The 23292-nt window shown below is 27.0% G+C and overlaps 3 protein-coding genes across 7 annotated transcripts; 2 read left to right on the top strand and 1 right to left on the bottom strand.

The window, feature by feature from the left end:
* Positions 1–719: 719 nt before the first annotated feature.
* orb2 (cytoplasmic polyadenylation element-binding protein orb2) lies at positions 720–10916 on the top strand. Of its 4 annotated transcripts, none has more exons than XM_070647822.1 (11): positions 2686–3391; positions 4256–5552; positions 5646–5730; positions 8503–8550; positions 8628–8657; positions 9101–9283; positions 9345–9457; positions 9523–9733; positions 9803–9888; positions 9956–10162; positions 10220–10915. In XM_070647822.1, exons 2-11 carry the CDS (start codon positions 4527–4529, stop codon positions 10334–10336), a joined length of 2106 nt encoding a protein of 701 aa, XP_070503923.1. In that variant the 5' UTR covers positions 2686–3391; positions 4256–4526; the 3' UTR covers positions 10337–10915. The 4 variants fall into 4 exon arrangements, 3 of the variants coding, with proteins under 3 accessions (XP_070503923.1, XP_070503925.1, XP_070503924.1); XM_070647823.1 differs by lacking the exon at positions 2686–3391 and adding an exon at positions 3532–3550; XM_070647824.1 differs by lacking the exon at positions 8628–8657 and having other exon boundaries at positions 10220–10916.
* A 6458-nt stretch (positions 10917–17374) lies between these two features.
* Positions 17375–19068, top strand: HtrA2 (HTRA2-related serine protease). 2 transcript variants are annotated; one of them, XM_070647449.1, is made up of 5 exons: positions 17375–17680; positions 17748–17862; positions 17927–18202; positions 18263–18685; positions 18876–19068. In XM_070647449.1, the coding sequence occupies exons 1-5, from the start codon at positions 17405–17407 to the stop codon at positions 19031–19033; spliced, it is 1248 nt and encodes a 415-aa protein (XP_070503550.1). In that variant the 5' UTR covers positions 17375–17404; the 3' UTR covers positions 19034–19068. The 2 variants fall into 2 exon arrangements, with proteins under 2 accessions (XP_070503550.1, XP_070503551.1); XM_070647450.1 differs by having other exon boundaries at positions 17544–17680; positions 17764–17862.
* On the bottom strand, positions 19050–22287 carry Nagk (N-acetylglucosamine kinase). The gene is made up of 4 exons (XM_070647451.1): positions 21955–22287; positions 21672–21752; positions 19965–20347; positions 19050–19901 (listed from the first exon to the last, which is right to left on the bottom strand). The coding sequence occupies exons 2-4, from the start codon at positions 21701–21703 to the stop codon at positions 19276–19278; spliced, it is 1041 nt and encodes a 346-aa protein (XP_070503552.1). The 5' UTR covers positions 21704–21752; positions 21955–22287; the 3' UTR covers positions 19050–19275.
* Between the last annotated feature and the right edge of the window lie 1005 nt (positions 22288–23292).

The raw sequence follows: 23292 nt of genomic DNA, 5'->3' as shown, positions 1-23292 counted from the left end.
TTGAACATCAATTCGCATCATTAATTTGATTTTCGAATTTGTCCGTTATTTTCTACACTTTTTATTTTCTTTAAAACCGTTTATTTCTATTTTCTATTGATATTATTCCTTATTTCTGTTTCAAATATTTTAGTGCTCGAATTACTAAATCATTCTATCACCCAAATGATTATATTCGCACCATTTCACTCAAATGTATAGCTTTTTAGTTCCTAAATTCTTTAATGCAAAAGTTAAATTAAATAGATTGGTTTTTTAATTCCATAAATTAGGACTCTTTCGTTTCGTCTATTGGATTTTATAGCATTTTCAACAAGTTCCTAGTCTGATCTTCTATCGTGAATACACAATTTTTAATTTTTGAATATCACGAACAGAACATTTCAGAAGTTAATAAAAAATATTATGCTCAATATGTATATCGTCATGGTAATTCCGATTGATACTTTTTAACAATAAATATTATTGGTATCGAATTTCATACTTTATTCTTTTTATTCGACGATGCTACATTTTTCTTCAAATTTTAAAGGATCGACTTTCAGTAATATTCATTTGAGAATTTTATGAAAGATTAATTAATAATCGTGTTTATTGGAAGTTTCGGCTGAAATGGTATTTCGTTTCATACACCTACAACATTCTGTGACTCATTACACTTTATATTGAGGAATAGATAAGATAACATACTTTTATTTTTGTTATCTTTCCTTACCGTCAACCGTTTTAGTCTGTAAACTCAACAGAATGAACACAAGAGTATCAAATTCTTTGTCTAAATAATTAATTATTGACAAATAACTGTTTAAGACTATAAAAAGAAGTGTTTTATTAGTAATATTGACTTCTAATAAATTTATTTAAATATAATGGACAGCATTCCGGTGAAAATTATTGGATACAGTATAAAAACAAGATGGCAAATTACATTAAGTTACTTAATTCCGTGCATATTTGAACTGTTGGTATATATTACTGTCATGGTTGTGGATTTTGCCCTGATCTACCAGCATTTTATAGATGAAAATCAATCATGGGCATTGATTACATTGACTTTTATGATAATTCCTGCATTTGTTACATTTATCATAACTATTTTAAAACCTGCAGATCCATTTACTGAATCCAAAACTAGCAGTATTTTACGTCTAGTTTCATGTCAATTTTTATTTTTGATGACTTTTCCAATATGTGCACTTTACAGGTAAGTGTTGTACACAAATTCAATGACGATTAAATGTGTATTACTTTATACTTTTACAGATTTTCAAGAAAGATTTTTTGGTGTGTAGAAAGCTTATTTCATGAAAAGAATACATATGAGCGACATCAAGCGATTTCCAAAGCTGCTGAAACTTCTCAATGGGAGCTTTATCATTTTCTCCAATCATTCTTCCACTGTGCAATTCAAATCATCTTTCAGCTTTACATCATCCTTCGAAATGACATGTTTAGAAATTATGACACAGGTAATATATAAATCCTTTAAAAATATGAGACTACTACATATATGTGAACTATTGAAATTTTTTAGCATTTGTGCAAGTCCTTTCAATTATATTTGGACTGATTAAAATGTCAATGACTGCTGAATCGTATCAAAGATTTGAGAGTCAAAAGATAGTTGGAAAAAGTTACCCATGGCAACCAATGAAACAAACCATCAAGTTTACAAGATCAGTATCGGCTACAAATGCCACATTTGGTCAACCGCAAACCAATGTCACAGCTGCTATACAAAATGAAAATATTCAAGAAAATGAAGAAAATTATGTTAATAATTTAGACGAAAATTTTTCGGAAGACAAAAGAAAGATAGATTACAATGTAAATATAACGGATGATGAAAAACTTAATTCTTTCAAGAACTTAAACCTTAGCAATGATGATGTTGATACTGTTGACTCTCCAGATGAAAATGATATCAAAGAAGGAAATGATGGCATAAAACACAATTTTCATATTAATATCCGAAAATCCCTTATTAAACCATTGGATGACACCATGCATCGAATATCAGCTTTAGGAAACACAATGCTATTAAACACAGAGTCCTTTATAAGAGAAAAAATTCCAAGAGCTCCAAAATCGCTTTTTACGCATCATGATGAAAATGAAATCGAAACAAAGACCTTTGCAGAAAAATCTACGGACGAAACGGATGCATTTGTTTTACCTACAAGACGAGAAATTGTAGCTGGAATTGAAAGTGATGACATAGTAGCAAAATTCGTTGCATTTTTGGGTTGGAATTTCTTTCTGATAATGCGATTGATGTCACTTTCATCGTTTGCTGTTTTTCATTTGCAAATATGTAGCTGGTTGTGCTTTTCACATTATTGTCTAATGCTTTTGATGCTTATAAATGAAACCAGATTTCAAGTCAAATGGCAACGAACAGCATTTTATGGCATTCTTGCATACATATTCATTTTCAATTTGATTGAGTTCAAAGTTAAATTTAAAAAAATTAGAACGTGGAATATTATGTATTTTCTAATAGTTATGATACAAAATATAACAATGACAATATCATGGTATTGCTTTGAAGAGTTTCTCGACACATGGTGGTTCGAATTTATTTTCTTGGTCATTGTTCAGAGTGGCATAATGAGTTTAATGTGCTTCATTCTTTATTACTGTTACTTAAAACCAAAAGATAAAATATTGATTACTTAAAGATTTACTAGTTTAAAGCACTGCTGTCCTAACTGTGTGCCGCGGTACATTGATGTATCCTTGGATGTTATTCAGAAAATTTAAAAATTTTACTAAAAAGCTCAATTAAAATAATAAAAGCTTAAGATCTCAAAGCAGTTTTTTAGACTAATGCTAGGATTTCATTCTAAAGCTTCGAATTTATTGTTAGTATGCTAATTTTAATACTCTTCCGTGAGCAAATCGTTTAAAACGCTATCGTGACAAAAATTATATTTAATGATTAAAGATTTGAAATCGTTCTTAAAAGTTAAGATTTTGCTATCAATTTATATGACACTAAAATAAAATTAATTTGTTCTAATACCTGTAAAAATGTTTTAAAAATGCATTAATAATAAAATGATTCTCAAAAAAAAAAACTATATGTGTATACAAACAGAAATAAGAATTGTAGTAAAATATTCTATGCACAACATGTACACGTGCTGCTTGTAAAAGAAGGAAAATCGTTTTTAAAGGAACGACAAAAAAAAAATCTAGTACTTTAATAATTTTTCCGACAGCAGTGAAAATTGTAAAACTTCATACCCCTTGTACTATTTCAGTTTTTCTCTTAAGGAAAATTTTAATTTTTTAAGAAAAAATAATTTCGAGTTGAAATTAAAGTTAAAATAAGAAAGTAATGATTTTTTGAAATGTGAATACTTAAATTTTATTGTGAATATGCTCGGTAAATGATCTAAGATAAATTAAAGTGAAAAATATGAATTTTTGTTGAAGTATATAGTTATCAGACACTTTTTTTTGTATCAAAAAAGAAAATCAAGAAAATTCTGATTGATTTGATTTTTTCTAAAAATAAAATATTAAAGACAAAAATAAAAGAATAGTAAGAATCAATTATTATTTCATTAAAGGTGTAAATAGTATAGATTTGTTGAAAATTTACATTTTAAAAAATTCTCTAATGAAAATGGGAAATTGTTGAAATAAAAAAAAGGAAGAGAAAATTTCATATAGTAGTGTTTTCACAATTGATTCTGCGCGAAACAACTCTTAAAATAAGAAAGGTTTCATAATTTAGTTTTCACATTTTCTTTGGTTTTCTTGTTATTAAAATATACATATAAATCTGCTCTTGGAAAAAAGAGAAAATAAAATTTGCAACTTAATCTGAGCAATAGTTACATACATTATAGGTTTACAATTTGAGAAAAAATAAAATAAAATAAAAAGTTTCGTCATTAAGTCAAGACCTTGCACAAGGTTTGAGTGTATCGTAATGCTTTGTGTAAAAAGGAAAATAAACTAATTGAAGAAATAAATAAAAGATTTAGTGAATCTATTTATAAAGTCATAATTGATGATCGATTGATTCTTAAATTTATTTAAAACTATTAATTAATTGAATTTTTAGGAAGTCACAAGCACCCCTAAAAGTTTTAAAATAATTTTTCAAATTGTCATAAATATAGAAAAAAAATATATATTTTTTCGGTCATTGTGAGTGTAATAATGGTGTAATAAAATAAATTAAAAGTAGATAGAAAATACCTATTTCAAATTAGTTTAATAAATTTATCTAATTAAACAGTATAATATTGGTGACTCGTTTGCAATAAATGTGTGTCTAATGACTGATATCAGAAATTACTCGTTCATATTTGCATAGAAAATTGAACAATTAAAATGAGATATATTTATCAATAAGACAAGTGTGAATATTTTAATACAAAAAAAAAGTTTCGTAATATTTCGTGAGTACAAGTAGAAAGTGCATAAAAAAATATACAATAGCAAGAACATTACAACTGACTGAAACAACAAAACCAAAAAGGAAAACATTCAATTTGAAAAACTAAGAAATGCCGACAACAACGATGGCTGTTTCAAGTCCACAAAATTCTACATCATCGAGTATTAATACTCAAGTAATTGGTGATGCGGCAGAGAAGACTGACGATGATACCAGTGAAATTTTGAAAGCAGCTGTTAATAACAATAATAATAATAACAACTTAAAAAATGGTGCAATTTCAAGTTTATTAACTAATGATAATTGTTCACCAAAAATCACACTACATTCACCAATATCTATAAGAACCAATGTCACAAATGACATCGACATCGAATTGAATATTAAATCCACCGATGTAAATTGTTTGAATGTTGTCACTTCATCACCCAACTCGACCACTAATTTCTTAAACAATACAAACGGTCATCCAATGCTTATGGAGCAAAATAGTGGAATGAATTTTCCAGCTGGATCGTCGGAAAATTCTTCTTTGGTTATTAATGATTGGTCTATAGGCGAAGACAACTGTAATACTAACAATGCTTTTGCAAGTTATTCATCTCACAATAATGGACAAATTTTAAAACGTTCAATTGTAAATCCACAAATGCATCATGGATTGTCACCAAATAGTAACGTAAATCGTAATAATATTCAACATCATCAACAACAGCAATATATTCACAGTAATAAGAACAACAGTAACAGTGGAAATAATTTTCCTCAATGGTCCAATAATTCTGCATCAAATTCATCTTGGCAACATCAGATTCCTTTACTGCAGCCAAATTCAACATCGCAAGGACCATTGAATCCTGTTTGGAATCGAGGACGTTCAGGAGGAAATTCACTCTCAAACCATGGGCTAAATCATCATCAACAACAACAACAATTATATCATCGTAAGCAATTTCCAGCATCATCAGTTGCTTCCAGCTCTCAAAATCAATCTCAAGGAGGCTTGTCTCCAAATTTAAACAGTTCTCCCTCTAAATATCGCCGAAGTACTTCATATCCAAATAAAAATCAAATGCATGGATTCAATATGGATGTCGGAGGCATGACTGAAGATCAGCCTTATATGAATTACAATGTACGTATATTATTTACTCATATAAATGAGGCGTTTTTTTATTTCATTCAAGAAATATTATAATCAATTTCATTTATTCTTTTGTGAATTAAGGATCGAAATAATATGGACATGCGATCTTTGGAACATTGCTTGAATGATATAGCAAATACATCAAATGTGCAATCAGATATGAAAGGTAAGGACGATACATTAAGCATAATATTTATGTACAGATTCCTTGTTTAGTAGTAGTCTTGAGCAGCACTACATAATTGCTAGAACACTGCTTCATCGCCGAGTTCACGATGGAGCATGAAATTTTCCTCAGTGCGTTCTTTATTTCTACATATACAAATTCTATTAACATATTATCGCAAAACAATTCAATTAAAGGAAAATTGCTTTTACCAAAAAATAACCTCAAGTAAAATTTCTTCGAATAGATTGTTCTTCTTCTTTATTGCTTTCAAAATAAATTTGCATTTAAATGATCATTTGATTGTTATCAATTTGTCTCTCGTAAATGGAAAACAAAAACGTTTTTGAATTATTTTCGTGAATATTGATATCTGACTATCAGATCGAATCACTGCTATCTCTGTGCTATTTGAAATATCAAGTATAATGAAAAGCCGGCCTGGTTTTAAATGACCTAATTAAAATCAATTGTTTTCCAGTTGAAATTCTTTTTATTTTGCAAGTCCTTTTTTTATAATGCTAATTATATGCATTATTTAAGAATTGCTCAATTCGTTGACATTAACATATGTAATTTTAATATGATAAAGCTTTATGCAGCGAATTTCTAAACTGTTTATTCTCATGTTTTCGAGGTTAACGACAATATGCAATCGTCGAAACAATTCAAATGTTGCAAGCAATTTAGTGACAACTCGTGATATTTATCTTATTGTTACTTGATATCTTTACATTTTCGTCGTTACTTTTTTTTCCATAAATGTACATATACACCTTTAAATTTTTCTTGTTAGAATTTATTTCAATGTTGTATTCAGCAATACAAAACATTCAACAATATTATATATACTAAACGGCCACGTGACTTTATAGTAAAAAAAATATATATACATCCGCACAGTTATCTTTATCAATTAATATTTATTGAAAACATTACTATCATTCAGCTACGTGAAATTGTTTCTATGCTGTGGATACAAATGCGCATGTGTATTTTTTAATGTAACTATAGCAAGTAATGATCACATTTGAATTTAGAGAATAATGTTTGTTCAGCACAGAGCGCAAGGAAACTAAACTGCAATAATTTTTCCATCTGATATCCTAAAATTTTACTGACTTTAGATGTGAGTTTTCGTATTGTCAATTGAAAAACTCATGCTAACGCACATAACGCACAAAAATAAGTATGCATTTAAAGACAAAATTTTGCGGAATAGAACAAAAATACAAAAGTATAAAATTGCACATTCATTTACATTATTTTGCAAGGTTACGATGTAAGAAGCATTTTCTTTCTTCTTATTAGTCAAAAATAAACAATATATGTATATACAATTGAGTTGATGCAACTTTATGTACATGTCGTTGAATGTTGTGTCAGTAAGCAGCAACACTATTATCAGCAAAACATTCACGAAAATTTTCTGCTTTAACTCTACTATATTTTTCTCGTATCATTTTTAGTATTGTTAGTAGCGAGTGAGGCATTGAAAGCGATAAATTGCTTAATATTACTATTGTGTTGATTTTCAACATTTAAAAAAATATATATATTTTTAAGTTTTTCATTTTACTTTATGTAAATACATATCACTTACTAACTTCTAGCTAATTCAATTGAATAATCGATGGAAGGTTATTAAAAATATTTATGTGATGGGTTATTGTATAATTATTAATTTCATTTAAGTTGAAAAAAAAATTACTTACTATACGTCATAAATGTAGTTTCTTTAGTCACCTTATCAGTAAGGTAGAGAGTAAATAAATTGTAAGACTGGAACAAAACGTGAGCAACCATGTTCTATTAAATTTTCGTTTGTTCACGACTGACTCAAATAGTCAATGGAATTTCAGAGGGATGCTACATTTTGTAACTTTCGAATTTAAATCATTAAAAAATAGCTAAACGGTGCTCTTATTATGAAACTCCAAATCAACGTTGACACATTCACAATTTTACGTTATAAGCATTACCAATTTTCATAGATTTTGAAAAAAATAATACTTCTATAAATTTGAGTACAGCGAGAGTAGTAAACGGAAACTTTCAATTAACAAATATTTAATAATTTTCATCGTTTCAAATTATCAACTTTATTGTCGATGTGTGATAAAATAAGTTGATGCTATAAGTTACTTAATCTACAAAATCTAAATACAAATAAATTTAAAACATGTTAATAATAATGTCGTTTTTCTAACTCAGTAATTCGACTCTTTTCTTAAACATTTTCTTTTAGTTCTAATTACTTTTTAAAGAATTTATTTTTGGAATCGTTTAAATTTGGATGAGATTATGTATAAAGTTTTGAGACTATTTACAAATAACGTGTATTAAAAGCCACAATTTTCATGACTTGCAGTATCTAAAGGTACACAGAATTGTTTGCAATCATTTGCAAGTATACTTAATTGATTTATTTTTTTAAACAAATCTATCCCTTAAACGAACAATACCAGACTATAAATAGTAAATTTTATCAGAAATTTCAATGAATTTAATACCAGAATATCTACTTGATAACAAGTATCACGTTTTTAGTTAGCAAAAGAAAAGCTCTTATTTAATATTTTAAATATAAAAACAAATGTTTAAAACATATACCTAGGCCTAGGTACCTATTTTAAGTGACAAAAGCTGGAAGGCCGTTTAGCTATTGTTTTTGCACGATTTTTTTAAGTCAATGTTTAAAATTGCTGTACATAAATAATGGTTGAATATCCTTTTATACAATTCTAATATTTTAAATTTCCCTTATTATAGGATTTCTCAATTCGACTCCAACTTTACAATCTTTAGCTCAATTACAAGGTAAGATTATCTAATTATTTATATAAATGTGTTGCAACATTAATAATATTGTTTTATTTCTATATTTTTTCAAATAGGTAAATTAGATTTCCATGAATTCATACCTGGTAAGTTTTCTAACAAACTGACTCCAGTTAACTCATTAACAATTTTTAAAAAAATCTTAAGTTTATTTTTTTTTTCCAAAATTTTAACGGAATAAGAATATTTAAAATGGCTAAAGTTCAATTGAGATCAAATCAAATTCACATTTTTGTCAAATTGACTAAACGGAAAAATATTTTGTTTTATGATAAAACTGTAAAATAATTTAATTAACATAGAAATATCGATAATTAAGCATTAGTTTTTAGCATATCTCATTATTATTGTTATAATTGTGTTAAATTGATAAAATCAAAATGATTGACGGCCAATATTCTTTTGAAATTGAAAAATTTATGGGTATTCATTGCAAAAGAAAAAATGCTTTCAATTACAATTTAGTGATTTTTGGTATTTTTTTTATAAGCAGTTGGTCACAATTAATCATAACATTTGCATTTTATAGGAAAACCATTTTATCAGTGTGATGAAACAACAGAAACAAATTGCGAAAGTGGTGGAAATTTTCTGGAAAATAGCTTACAAATTGGATCTCCAGCACGGTCATCTCCATCACAAGGATCTGACAATGGTGAACGATTCTCAAGAAAAGTGTTCGTAGGAGGTTTACCTCCTGATATAGATGAAGGTATATTGATGAAAAATTCTTTTTAAACTTTTTAATCATAAATTTAAATATTTATTTTTAGATGAAATTACATCATCTTTCCGACGATATGGACCATTGGTTGTAGACTGGCCACATAAGGCAGAATCTAAATCGTATTTTCCACCTAAAGGATATGCATTCTTACTGTTTCAAGTGAGTTTTAATGATTGCTTAATCTTGTTTAAATTTCATCATAATTGTAATTATTCGTTCTTAAGGATGAAAGCTCGGTTCAAACATTGATTGAAAATTGTATTGTTGAAGAAGACAAGCTATATATTTGTGTTTCATCACCTACCATTAAGAACAAACCTGTTCAAATTCGTCCATGGCGTTTATCTGATGCAGATTTTGTTTTAAATGGATCAATGCCGTTAGATCCACGAAAGACAGTTTTTGTTGGGGGCGTTCCTCGTCCTTTGAAAGCATGTAAGTTTCAAATGTATTATTTTGATAAAATCTTTTACTTAATTAAATTTTATTGTCTTTATGAAATAGTGGAATTAGCAATGATAATGGACCGTTTGTATGGTGGAGTTTGTTATGCAGGAATTGATACCGATCCAGAACTAAAATATCCAAAAGTAATTATAATTAAACTATAAATCTTTATCACTTTGACTTAAACTGAGAATTAAATTATAATTTTAGGGAGCTGGTCGCGTTGCCTTTTCCAACCAACAAAGCTATATCGCTGCCATTTCTGCTCGTTTTGTTCAATTACAACACAATGATATTGACAAGCGCGTCGAAGTTAAGCCATACGTTCTTGATGATCAAATGTGTGATGAATGTCAAGGTCAAAGATGTAGTGGAAAATTTGCACCATTCTTTTGTGCAAATGTAACATGTTTACAGGTGAGATTTCATTGCAAATGTTACTTTCATGAAAATAATAATATTCCCATACTTTAGTACTACTGTGAACACTGTTGGGCAACAATTCATGCTAGACCTGGACGAGAATACCATAAACCATTGGTAAAAGAAGGAGCTGATCGTCCTCGTGCAGTTCCATTTCGTTGGTGTTAATATCCGAAATAATCTCTGAATAATTAAACCTAATATCTAGTCCTACAATTCGGACTGTCGCAATGATGGTAAACTACAAATGAAACAAACAAGAAAATTAGTTAATTTTATTTATTTAAAAAATTTTTGCACTTTGTCAAAAATATTTTAGATGAGATCTTCAACAAAAAAAAAAAAAATTACTAAAAAATTAAAAAAAAAATTATGATTAAAAGGAGGTATTAGTATCGTTGCCATTCTTCTATGTAGAACTCGAATATGAATAGTCGATTTAAAACCAAAAAAAAAATAGAAATTCTTCATTAATTTTACTGTTTCTTTAATTAAATCACGTTTTTTAGTTGAGGTTTTTTGTATTTCTGTTTAATTAATATATATATTTTTTGTATATTTAAATTAGTAACATTTTAGTAATTACAATAAAACTTTTTTATTATTATTTCACTTAATGTGAAAAATAACGAGATTTTAAGAAAAAGGTTACAAATGCAACAATCTTGTTTTTTGGCTGATTTAGGCTTAAATTTTTAATTTTTGAATTAATTTTAATTCATTCATAACGTGAGAGTAAAACATAAGAATCGCATTAATTACACAAAATCTATTAAAATTATATTCATTCAATTTGATATTGATAATAGATTAAATTAGTTTAAAATATTAAGCTTTTAAAGCACAATGGTACGTTTACTAATTATGATTATTATTAAAACGTTAAATCATTATTGAATACACAAGCAATTAATATCAATGCTAGTGTAGAAGTTCTTGAACAAATAATAATCAGACTTTTTATATTTTCGAATTAGTAAAAATTTTTCTATCCTTCCTTTAATATTAAAAATTACGCAGTACCTTTGAAATTAGCAAAATTGTTCATGTTTAATTTTTTTTTCCTTTAATGCATTTTTGCAGAAACAAATATGCTGATAAATTCACTTTAATCCTTCTTCTTCCTCTCTTTGTACATCACATATCACCCAAAGATCAACTTTAGTTATCATACAAAACTTAATCTTTCAAGTAACTATCGCAGATCGTTATAAATAATTCTCATAATACATAATATTACTTTAAAGTTTTCAAACATTTGACAATTACTGATCGTTTACAAGGAAAAAATGCGTTTGGTCATTGACCTAATCTAATTGTTCATTAATGCATTACAAATATCCCAATTTTTAATTGCATTGCATATTTAAAAATATTAATAATGTTTTTTTTTTTTATTTTTTTTTAATTTGTTACAAAATAGTCATGAAAAATGTAAAACTAGTTGCCTGATTGTGATATTTTTAAGAGGTCTTTTGAAAGCAGATCGAAGACAAAATGAAATCCCTTATGTATTTGTAGTTACTTTATAAATTGTTTTGTTTTTTATCCTTCTTTTTTTATAAATTAGATTAAGACGAAATATTTTTATTAAATTTTTCACTTTTCTGGTTTTTGATACTGATTTTTTTACATATTTTTGCAAAACAGTGTTTTTTTATAATTCATTAATTATTTATATATCCGATAGATAGATGATTAAAATCAACTACTCGAATACAAATGTATTTTAGTTAGTTTATATGTAGCCTGTTTAAGACATCACAAAAAAATATCGCCAAAATAAAATTCTTTGATGAGCAAGGAATTATTCAGATTTATATTGAAATAAAGTTGTTATATTTCAGTTTTTTATTATTTTATTTATTACTATTTTTATTTTCATATTGAGGGAAGAATCTTAAAAAAAAGCTAATATAAGATGTAACAAGGTAAAACAGTATATTTAAATGAATGAGATTGAATTTGAATTCATTGGATACAAGAAAAAAAAAGACAAAAGCCTTTATTAAAAATTAACAAATCTTGAATTTTTTTAACGTTATCTTTTATAATAAAATACGGTTCAAAAATATTAACGCTTACATTTTTGAACTATAAAATTAATGACTAGCTAACATTTTAAACTATTTTTGTGAACGTTATAATTCAGTTGGTTCCCATATAATTAAATCCTGTTAGTTTTTCAATTATTTTAGAATTTTCATGACACACTCTTAGTTTTTGGTGTGAAAAATGAAAAGCACTTGGAAAAGTAGAAAATTATTTTAATTCTTTTTAAAATCTCATAATTCTATTTTTCTGTCTAAAATTTGTAGTAAGGATGTAAAGTTATAGGTACTTTTTATATAAAAAAAAGTATATACCTTCTATAAAAGAAATAAGAAAAAAAAATTAATAAATCAATAAAAAGAAAGAATAGTTAGTATATTAGTATAATTATATCTGATTATATATATCTTAAATGTAAATTTTTGAGAACAAAAATTTAAATAGATGTATTTTTTCTACTATATTATTAAAAAATCATAAAAAAAATTAATATAAAAGCATTCAACACAAAAATAATAAAAAAAAAACAATTAAATTTCCATTTGAAATGAATACTGTCAAGAAGGAATGACATATTTTTATTAAAAATTTTTGAACTATACATTTTTCTCGTAAGCATATACAAAAAAAAATATTTAAATGAATGATGTGAATGCCATTTCAAAATTTCTATAATTGACAAAAAAAACAGCAATAATCTAGCAACACAATTACATTCATATTTATACATATATATGCCGTCAATACTTGTAATTTTTAATGAATTTTGAAAAGTTTTCAATGATAAAGAACAAACAATATTCGTACATTGTTTGTAGATTAAAAAATAGAAATGATTTTATTGAAACTCCCCATTATTTTTAATTAGTTATGCTATCACAACTGATAAAAAAAAATCAACAAACTATGCTTAACATCAAGGAGTTTTAAAGACAATTTTCAGTATTGATTCAAAAAAGAAAAAAATATAAAGTTAAATTAGTCCATTAAGTATAAAAACTTTTCCCCATATTCTATGTTCATTGTTTCTCAAAACGAATACAAAAAAAAAAAATTAATATTTTTGAAATTTTTTCGATATGTACTTAAATTTTAGGAGATACAATGATTGCACTAGAAATTATCGAGGAGAGTACATGTGCAACAAGGGTTTTTAAAACTTTATATGACTATATATTCCCATAATTACCCATTATTAGAGACATTCAATTCATTAAAAACAAACCAAAATCTATATTTATATAACAAAATCTGCGACCTATTAATGTTGTTATATCTGCAAATTTCAACTTCATAACCCACTTCATACATTTAATCATATTTTCTCTCTTATATAATATCTTTAAAAAAATCATAAAGTATTAATATACTTATAGTTCGTTCATTCGTTTCATACTATTTGACAAGTTCCATATAAATTTATTTCGTTGAATCCTAAAAATTAATCAACTTACTTTTATGAAAAGTTTATAAAACCTTTAATGAGATATTCTCAATGTCATACTTCTATATGCTTTTGATGTATTTCAAAATATCTCTATTTATGTTGAAAAGTGTTTTATTTGTTCTTATTCATAGCCTTGTATGCCCGACCGTAACACTGATCCATTAAACTATGTATATTGTCACTAAACATGTATTTTTCTTCTCAAATTTGGCAATTACATAGAATACCATAATTTAGTGTCGCGTTCGGAATTAAGATTAATTTTCTTTTTGAGCAAAGTTTTTCTTTCTATCAGAAAAATTCAATTTCAATTAAAATTCCATAATACCTACACAATATAAGGAATTTCTTCCAAATTTTCATAAATTAGAACAGGAAATCTTTTTCTATAACTTACTATGAACCAGAACACTTTTCAAATTAAACTCAGTAATTGGCATTTAACTAATGAAATTTTAATTTTCCTCGATAGAATACAATCTTTGAGAACCAAAGCATAGACTTTTCAAGATGAAAAAAAACCAAAAGAAGTCATGTAGAATTCTATTGTACCTGATTTGAAATTAATATTAAAATATGATAACTAAGAACATTCTTCATGTTTACAATACTTCAACTTTTTCTGGTCTTTATCTCATAGTCGATAACATTTTTGAAGGCTCTATTAATATTTGGATGAATATTGTATGCATTAAATTCATATTGATTCACAAATTTTCAATAATATATTTGTGCTCGTGATAAAGAGTTCAAAGAAGTAAAGAAACAATGGAGAGAAGTGTTACATTCGCTATATACTGTTACTCTTTGAAAACATGCAGTTATTCCTTACAACATACAAATATCAAAGAAACACATCGATATGTGTGCATTTAAATTATTGCTTTCGAAGTCATATAAAGTATATTTATAAAAGGTCCTTAAAATTTATATAAGTCAAAAAAAAAAAAATATGATAAAAATCATTTACTATTTTCGACCTTTTTCTTAATCGTAGGGTTTTGAGATATTTTTTAAAATTTATACTTTATGATAAAACCAATCATAAATTTGAGGAAAAACAATTTACAAAAGTTCTCGTGTTTGATCGAGTGACTTAAGCGCATTTTTGATCCAGCGATTAGTATTCGATTAACAAATCATTGCGAAATTCGCTTTTAAGTGGAAGGTGGATATTTTTCTTTGTGTGACAGAGTGTGACATAACAATGTAAGTTGTTTAAAGGATTTTTTCAAACATTTTAAATTATCGTATTTAGCCAATGTTTTAAGCTTTTCAATTATGCAGTACGCTAATAACTCGAAAGAACAGAGTTAGTTTAACGAGCTCTCTTCGAAGTCTAAAATTTCATTTTTCGTCAGACGGACGAACGAACAAAGTGCATTAATAAGCACCACCCTTATATACGAAAGTTTACAAAAAGGCGTTAAAAAATAATATAAAACCAAATGCATTACCAAAAGATTATAAATAAGTACGAACGATTACTTATTACTGCTGAAAATTCACTAGATTGCCCGCGGAAAGTTCATATATTTATTTTAATTTTTAAGCATGTTCTTATCCAAAATAGCTTAAATTTTTTAATGCAAGACAATTTTGATTAAAGAACTGCTACCACTTTAGTGGTTGATGAAAATCGATTTGATTATGAAATTTTTAGTAAAATAAATTGTATCTTATCAGTTTAAAAGTAATTTCTAAAGTAAGCATGATAATGAAAACCACATTAAGGTTTCCCGAGTTTTTTAAATCATAACTCTAAGTTGACTTGAATTTTGTAGTTAAGTAGACTTCGAGCTCTGGTTTAATGAATAATAATGGAAATGATTATATTGTTTGCATAGGCGAATGCCAAAGGTTTTTTTCTGACAAAACTAGGTTCTCATTGTTTTAAAAAATATGAACGATCCATGAGGTTACCACACATATAATTGATGGTATTGCCATTTATTTTCAAATAGATAAAATAATATTCGGAAATTTAAACGAATTCAATAGATTAAAAATTAAATTAAATAAATTCGAGCTATGATAAAAATTGATCAATAAATATAATATTTAAGAAGCGTTTTTATCGAAAAAATTCAAAAACCAAAAAACCAAAAAAAAAAAAAAAAAAAATAAGAATGAACATTATTTTAGTATCATTAAAAAGGAATCAGTTTAAAAATTCAAAAGCAATTTTAAATTAGAATAATAAAAAATTTATACCTATATCACATTACATATATCATGATAATCTTATCCTTTAGTTTCATATTCACATAAATTTAATAACCATTTGCAAAAATAAAAAAAAAAAAAATTAGCTTTTTTGAAACAGATTTCTTTAGAAAAATGAGAATTAGAAATTTATTTAATTTTGAAATAAATTAATTTTTTGTCAGTATTTTCTTGTTTTTTATCACCTTAGTCGATTTATATAGATTAAGTAAGCAAAGTGCAAAGTAAGCCATAAATTAAAGGAGAACTAGATGCAACAATTATATTTAATAATAAAGAAGTTTAGTAGCATTTACAAAATTATTTAAACCATATTATACATAGTTATATTGAAAATAAGAGTAATGTGAGAGTAAATTATGTAACCAAAATGATTTCGTGACTGTTTATCCTAACAACAGATAATTCAAACGCATGATTTTACTGCGGCCGATTATCTATAAATAATAAACCAAAATTTTCTAATTGAACTTTTTAATGATATAAACAAATATCGATGCTTAATTGTTGATGAATTTGTCTCATATAAAAAAAATAATGATTTAGTTTTTAACTGTAAAATTATTTTCTTTGTTATTTCTTTTATTTCAATATAACATTGATACTGAATTTGGAAAATACTTATAATATAAAAAAATCTATATTTATTCCTTTAGCTCAATTTATGACATACCTAACATACAAACAAGTTTTTAAAAAAAATGCATGAATTTTTTAGGCAAACTTTAAAACTGATTAAATAAAATGAACGCATAAGATTTAATTACAAACATAGTTGTCATCTTTAAAAAAAAAAAAATAATTAAATGTATCGATGAAGAAATGATTAAAATATAATAACTTTAATTGTTTGAAGAAAAAAGTTAAAACAATATTATTTAGAGATGTAATCATTTTCTTCTTAAAAACTTAAAACAAAAAATAGAGTTTTAAAGCGAAGAATAATAATTTATTTTAGATGCATTTTTCATGATTATTACCACAAAAGTTAATGAAAAGAAGCTCTTAACTAGTAAATATATTCAAAAGGACATAAAAAAGATCTTTTTTTTAGGTGAATGGATGAAAAAAATGTTTTTATACTTGTAGTAAAATAAAGTAAGAAAATAAAATTATTGATTTGAAACTTCTTTTTAAATATTTTTCAACTCTTTTATTCATTAATACTTTTGATCGTTAAAATTTTCCAGTCACATGTTCAATTAATTAGTGCTAAAATCTAAAACGGTTTGCTAAAATTCAAATGTTAGCTAATTTTACTAAACAAAGTTTGCATTTTGTCTACCATGTTATCATAAGAAAAGTCTTGATTCTTAATTAATTCTAAACGAGTATCTAGTTTTTTCAAAATTAAATTTAATATTAGTTAAATCAATGCATACAGTCTTATTTCGTTAAGACAGGACTTATACAGTAAAAACTAAAAATGCGCTTTGATCATTTTATTGTTAACATTTTTATTTTCTTGTGTATTAAAAAATATTTTTAATCAATTTAACTAAATAGCTATAATGAATAACTTGATGAAATTTAATAGGTGTATAACAAATAGAACGAATCTTTATAGACAAATTATAATAGCAACAGCTGAAGTCAACAGAAACAAAAGATTTTATAACTCATATTTTTCTGCAAAAAAAGTTACGAAAAATGGGTTCCTACTGTCGTGTGGAATATGCTGTGGGATATTTGGATATAACACATTTAAAGATTTTTTTGCTGAATTCCTTCCTATACCATCATTGCCTTCTGTATCTGCTTCATCAAAAACAACTCCAAGACAACAAGTAAAATGCTTAATATTTAATGAATTCAAATAACACTGTTAATTCACTTTTTTAATATTATTTATAGTTTAATTTTGTTGCAGATGTTGTAGAAACAGCTTCAAAATCTTTAGTTTATATTGAGATTCAAGATACACGAAGAATGGACTTTTTTAGTGGAAAACCTTCAACAGTTTCGAATGGTATTTTTCCATATTTTTCTTTACCGCAAATGAATTTCATAGACATTACAGTTTTAACTTCTAGGTAGTGGTTTTATTATCTCGTCAGATGGACTTATTTTGACCAATGCTCATGTGGTTATCAATAAACCAAGATCGATCGTATCTGTTAAATTGCACGATGGAAGGACGTTTCAAGGCTTTGTAGAAGCTGTAGATCCCATATCCGATTTAGCTACAGTTCGTATTAACTGTAAAAATTTGCATGCAATGAAACTTGGAAAATCATCTGATTTAAGAGCTGGAGAATGGGTTGTTGCGCTTGGATCTCCATTGTCTCTATCAAATACTGTAACAGCTGGTATCATATTCCTCAAAATATTGTTATTTTTAAAAGTTCTAACAAAAATGATAATTTCAGGAGTTGTTAGTTCTACTCAACGACCATCTGAAGAACTTGGACTACGTGGAAGAAACATTAATTATATTCAAACAGACGCAGCAATTACTTTTGGAAATTCGGGAGGACCATTAGTTAATTTAGATTCTGAAGTTATTGGAATTAATTCAATGAAAGTGACGGCAGGCATATCGTTTGCAATTCCTATAGATTATGCTAAAAATTTTCTAAAATTAGCAGAAGAACGATTAAAAACCGGCAAGACAACTTCTGAAAGCATTAGTGGAAAACGTTACATGGGAATTACGATGTTGTCTTTGACACCTGATATAATTTATGAGTTAAAACAGAGAGGATCTTCAATTCCTGATAAAATTCAACATGGAATTTTAGTTTGGAAAGTAATTGCAGGATCCCCTGCTCAAATCGGTGGCTTAATGGCAGGTATGTTAATAAAATTTAAAATGAAAACTGGAATTACTAAAATATAATAGTGAACAAAGAGAAGTTAAACAAGTATTATCAAAACGATATAAAAACTCGCTTATCATTCTATTCGAGTTTATTTTACAATATAGATTAGTAAATTTTGTAAATTAATCTATATTTACTGAACATTTAATTATTTTTAAAGGTGACATAATTATAAGTATCAATGGACAAGAAGTTACTCAGTCATCCGATGTTTATGATATTCTAGCAACAAATTCTGCATCTAAAGATATTCTTATGATGAATGTTTGGAGGGGCAAACTCATAAAAATTGCTGTAACACCAGAAATAGTTGAATAAAAAAATATTATGTAAATAGCTTGAAGAAATCAGAATACCTATTTAAAAAATATTCTTTTTTATTATGAATATTCTTCTAATACAAGCAGAATTTTTTTTTTTACATTTATGATGGATATTGTAAGCCAAAAGTAATCAATTGTTTTTTTTTTTTTTTTTTTTTTTTTAAAAAAAAAGTGCTTATTTATAGTACACACAAGTATAAGTAGTCATACTGGTAAAATGAAATGGAATTTTTGAAATTATAGCTCCTTTACGTCTTTGTCATTCTCATTGTAACTAAAAAAGATTTCATAATTTTTTTCGTATTCTCTTTGCAATGAAAACTTGACAAAATCAGCGGCCATGTAAACTGAACCTAACGCAGGTGAAACTCCTGTTTTGAGCTTTAGCAATCTTAGTTCAAATGGAATTTTGTGGAGATGAAGTTCATCGGTGAATCCTTGCTTTAAAAGCTCCCAACTTATCCAAACTGATCCAACACATAAAATAGGCAAATGACCACTTAATACTAATTCAGATGAAACTTTCGGTAAAAGGGCTACTATCATTCTAGCCAAAAGTCTTCCAGCGTCTTTAAATATACTTTCACATAATTCATCTCCATCGAATGCGGCAACTGACATTTTGTGGCACAATTTGGCGAAAAAGGATTTTTGAAATTTAGCATAGCAGTGTTCTAGCATATCCGTTCGATTCTCAATGTTGAAATGATTTTTTATCACTTCCCATGTTTTTTCCACGTTATACGTTGATTTTTGTAAGTTATCCTCATGATCAAATACTGTCTTAATTCCTTTATGTGCAATCCACCATGCACCTCCTTCATCACCCAATTGATGACCCCATCCACCACATTGAATCGTATCTGATATTATGATTGATAAATAGAAATAAGCATATGAAAATATTAAAATTCGATTTTTCTTACCTCCATCAGGATTTCGTAGAACAGCATTTGAACCAGTTCCTGCAATAATTACAATTCCACCCGATCCGATAGTTAATATGCTGCCCAATGTATCGCTACAGACAACATAATTCTCAGCTAAATTTGGAAACGAGTTTTTGATTTCTTTCTCTAATGCTGCATTCGTCGAGTCTTGTTCACAACCTGATAAACTCAAGCCGATGCACTTAAACTTAATTGACAGTGGAATGTTTGCTTCCAATTTTGCTTGATCTGCCATTTCTGCAATTCTTCTTGCCACTTCTGGAATGCCGTCGAGCCAAATATTGCATGAATCGCCACGCGCTCGCCCAACAATTGTGCCATTTTTATTTGAAATCAAAAGAGTCGATTGCGTCGCTCCTCTAAAACAATAAATGATTTTTGCCATGTTAGGTACCGACTAGCGATTTATTAAATCATATTGCAAAATAAAAAAAATGAAAGTAAGTAATAATCGAAGAGGAAACAAATTCATTTAATTGATGGATAGATTACTTAATGCAATTTTTTACAGTGAGTTTGAAAGCACCTTATCATGATACACAATTTATATGCTAATAAAATTGACCCAATCAAGCATTTAAACTTTACGAGTATAAAAAAGAGCTTGTCGAATGTGGGCTCGTCGTCTGCTTTGTTAATTAAAAGAAAATGAGAAGATCATACAGGGGCGCTTTCAGGGTTTTTGGGATCAAAACTACTTCTCATCTTTTTGAACAAGACTTTTCAATTTGCTAGTGATGTTTTTGACAATATCTAAAACCTCTCTTTCAAAAATTGTCTTGCTACACCCCTACTTGTATAGTCTTTTTCTAAACAAATTTAGTTAGGACTGTTCTCATTTCCAAAAAAATGTCGAAAAAAATTGGAGGTGTTTAAATTACTATAATTTCTATTGAAAAACATATTGTTAATCAATCCACAAAATGCTAGTCATTTCTATTTTCTAATTTAGTAAGCTTTATATACAATTTATTTTTGCCAATATAATGCAACATGACATAAAATTGCTTAATCTTTAAACTCTAAATGTGTACCTAGACACAAAAAAGAAGATTATTTGACTGTAGGTAACAATGAGAATAGCTCAAAGTGATTGATAAGGCAATATAAATAATATAATTAAATATCTAGCTATTCAATCCTTTTTGATTTTCATTTTTTTATAAATCAGTTGATCAGTTGATTATGGCAAAGTCGTTAAAATCCATCATGAATTAATTTGAAATTTTAAATATACCAATTTCTTAAGCCACACAAATCTGTGGATATTATAGAGCTTAACTATTAAGAAATAATTAATGCAAAATGTCAAATGTTGTTTAGACAAGCAATTTCAGGCGGGCGAAATATGTTTCTGCGTATTTAAACTTTTACTCTTGAAATGCTATCTCGACAAATTACTGAATTTTGAGGAGTTGTTAAAAAAATCTACTCTGATAATCTTTATTTCACTTGCATGTATTGCCTGTACTTTCGTGTCTTTACATTTATATTTCCACTAAAATGAGGTGAAACAATTATTTTTTTAAAATTGTATTCTATAGCTTAATTTTTTTTTTGATGACCTTCGTAATGTTTAAAAAGTGCAATATGCGTAAACGTGATATTTTATGACTCTTCTTTTCTTTACTTTTACTTTTTTTGCATAACATTTCTAAAATTTATGCTTCAAATTGTACTTACCCTTCAACGCCTGCAAAGTATATTTCATCCATTACGAATTATTTCTTTTGAGACTCTCTTAATGACAAAATTAACAATCAACTATATCGAATGAAATAGAAAGTAAGATGAAAAATTAGGTATATAAAATCCCATTTAAACACATTTTCATATTTTAATGCTTCACTAGAAATCAAAAGGTTCATAATGCATAAAAAAAAGTTGCCAAATTTGACTTTAAAATTTTTTGCACTAATTTTATTAATTTTTTTTTTTTTTATATACTCTACGAAATATTAAATACCTCTGCTAAAAACAACGAACGTCTGTTCAATTAACTGGACTCGGTTAGAATGCAGAGAAATTTCGACGTTATGTTTTTTTTATTTTGTTTTGTTGAAGCAAACGAAAAAAAAATCAAAGAGAATGTTGAATAATTTTGCTGGTTGTGTTAAACAACAAAACCTAAAGTTTTTGTAAATGTAGAGCCACGCTTGCTTTACATTGCTTAAACGAGTTATTTGATCGAAATAAAATTCCTTACTGACTTGTGTGATATGCATGTTCCTATCCCAACTTTTTTTGTTTTTCATTACTACGATCTTTATTAAATAATTTTATTACTAATAATATTTTTCTCGCAGTATATGATAACAAACACTATGTTAATATTTGACATTGTACAGTTAAACTAATATATATCATTGTTTGCAACTCTATAAATTTTGCAACATCAATACTTTGTCAAATATTTACGTCAGTTAGGTGAAACTATCAGATAAAAAATTACAAAAGTCCTCGTGTTATTGATCGAGGGACTTAAGCGCATTTTTGTCCCAGCGATCAGTAATTGATTAATAAGTCACTTCCAGACCTAAAAACCAAGATCCAGTAAGATCCAGGTCACTTCCAGACCTAGAAACCAAGATCCAGTAAGTTCCAGGGCACTTCCAGACCTAAAAACCAAGATCCAGTTAGTTCCAGGTCACTTTCAGACCTAAAAACCAAGATCCAGTAAGATCCAGGTCACTTTCAGATCTTAAAAACAAGATTTGTATAAAACTTCCAAAAATTTAAGAACTTCATAATTTAACGGATTTTTATAATTCAAACCTCTTATCGGTCAAAACAAATTCAAACATTGTTCAGTAAACACTGTAAAAACATTGAAAAAAATTGAAGAACACTGTAAAACAATGAAAAAAAAAAAACGTGTTGTTGTTTTTGTTGTTGTTGTATATGAAAATGAAAATTTGTTAATTATAGCATTTATGCTTTGATTTGAAACTTTTAAATGCCCGGCGCCGCAATAACTTTATGGAACTGATCTTTTAAAACCATTCCGAGCTCTCTACGATGTCTAGATAAAAAGTTTTTATTGGCAGCCGACCGAACAAAGTGATTTATTAAGCTACCTTTTTGAAAAAAATTTCAAAAATGCGCTAAAAATATCAGTGTGATAATATTCTTCATTCGGTGGTACTTCCATTCGCAGCTTTAAACAAATGCTGATCTTTAAATTTTATATGTCTACATTAGAAAACTATGAATTCCATGAGTAATTAAATTTATCACTTAAAAATAAATTTGATCACATTTAAACTAAATTGATTTATTAAGAGCTATAAAATTGAAAATTTAT

Source organism: Chironomus tepperi, unplaced genomic scaffold (assembly GCF_022539635.2).
Source record: "Chironomus tepperi strain 1889 unplaced genomic scaffold, CSIRO-AGI_Ctep_v1 contig_376, whole genome shotgun sequence".
Lineage (NCBI taxonomy): Eukaryota > Metazoa > Arthropoda > Insecta > Diptera > Chironomidae > Chironomus > Chironomus tepperi.
The sequence above is the reverse complement of the archived record's forward strand: the minus strand, read 5'-3'. Positions and strand labels throughout refer to the sequence as shown.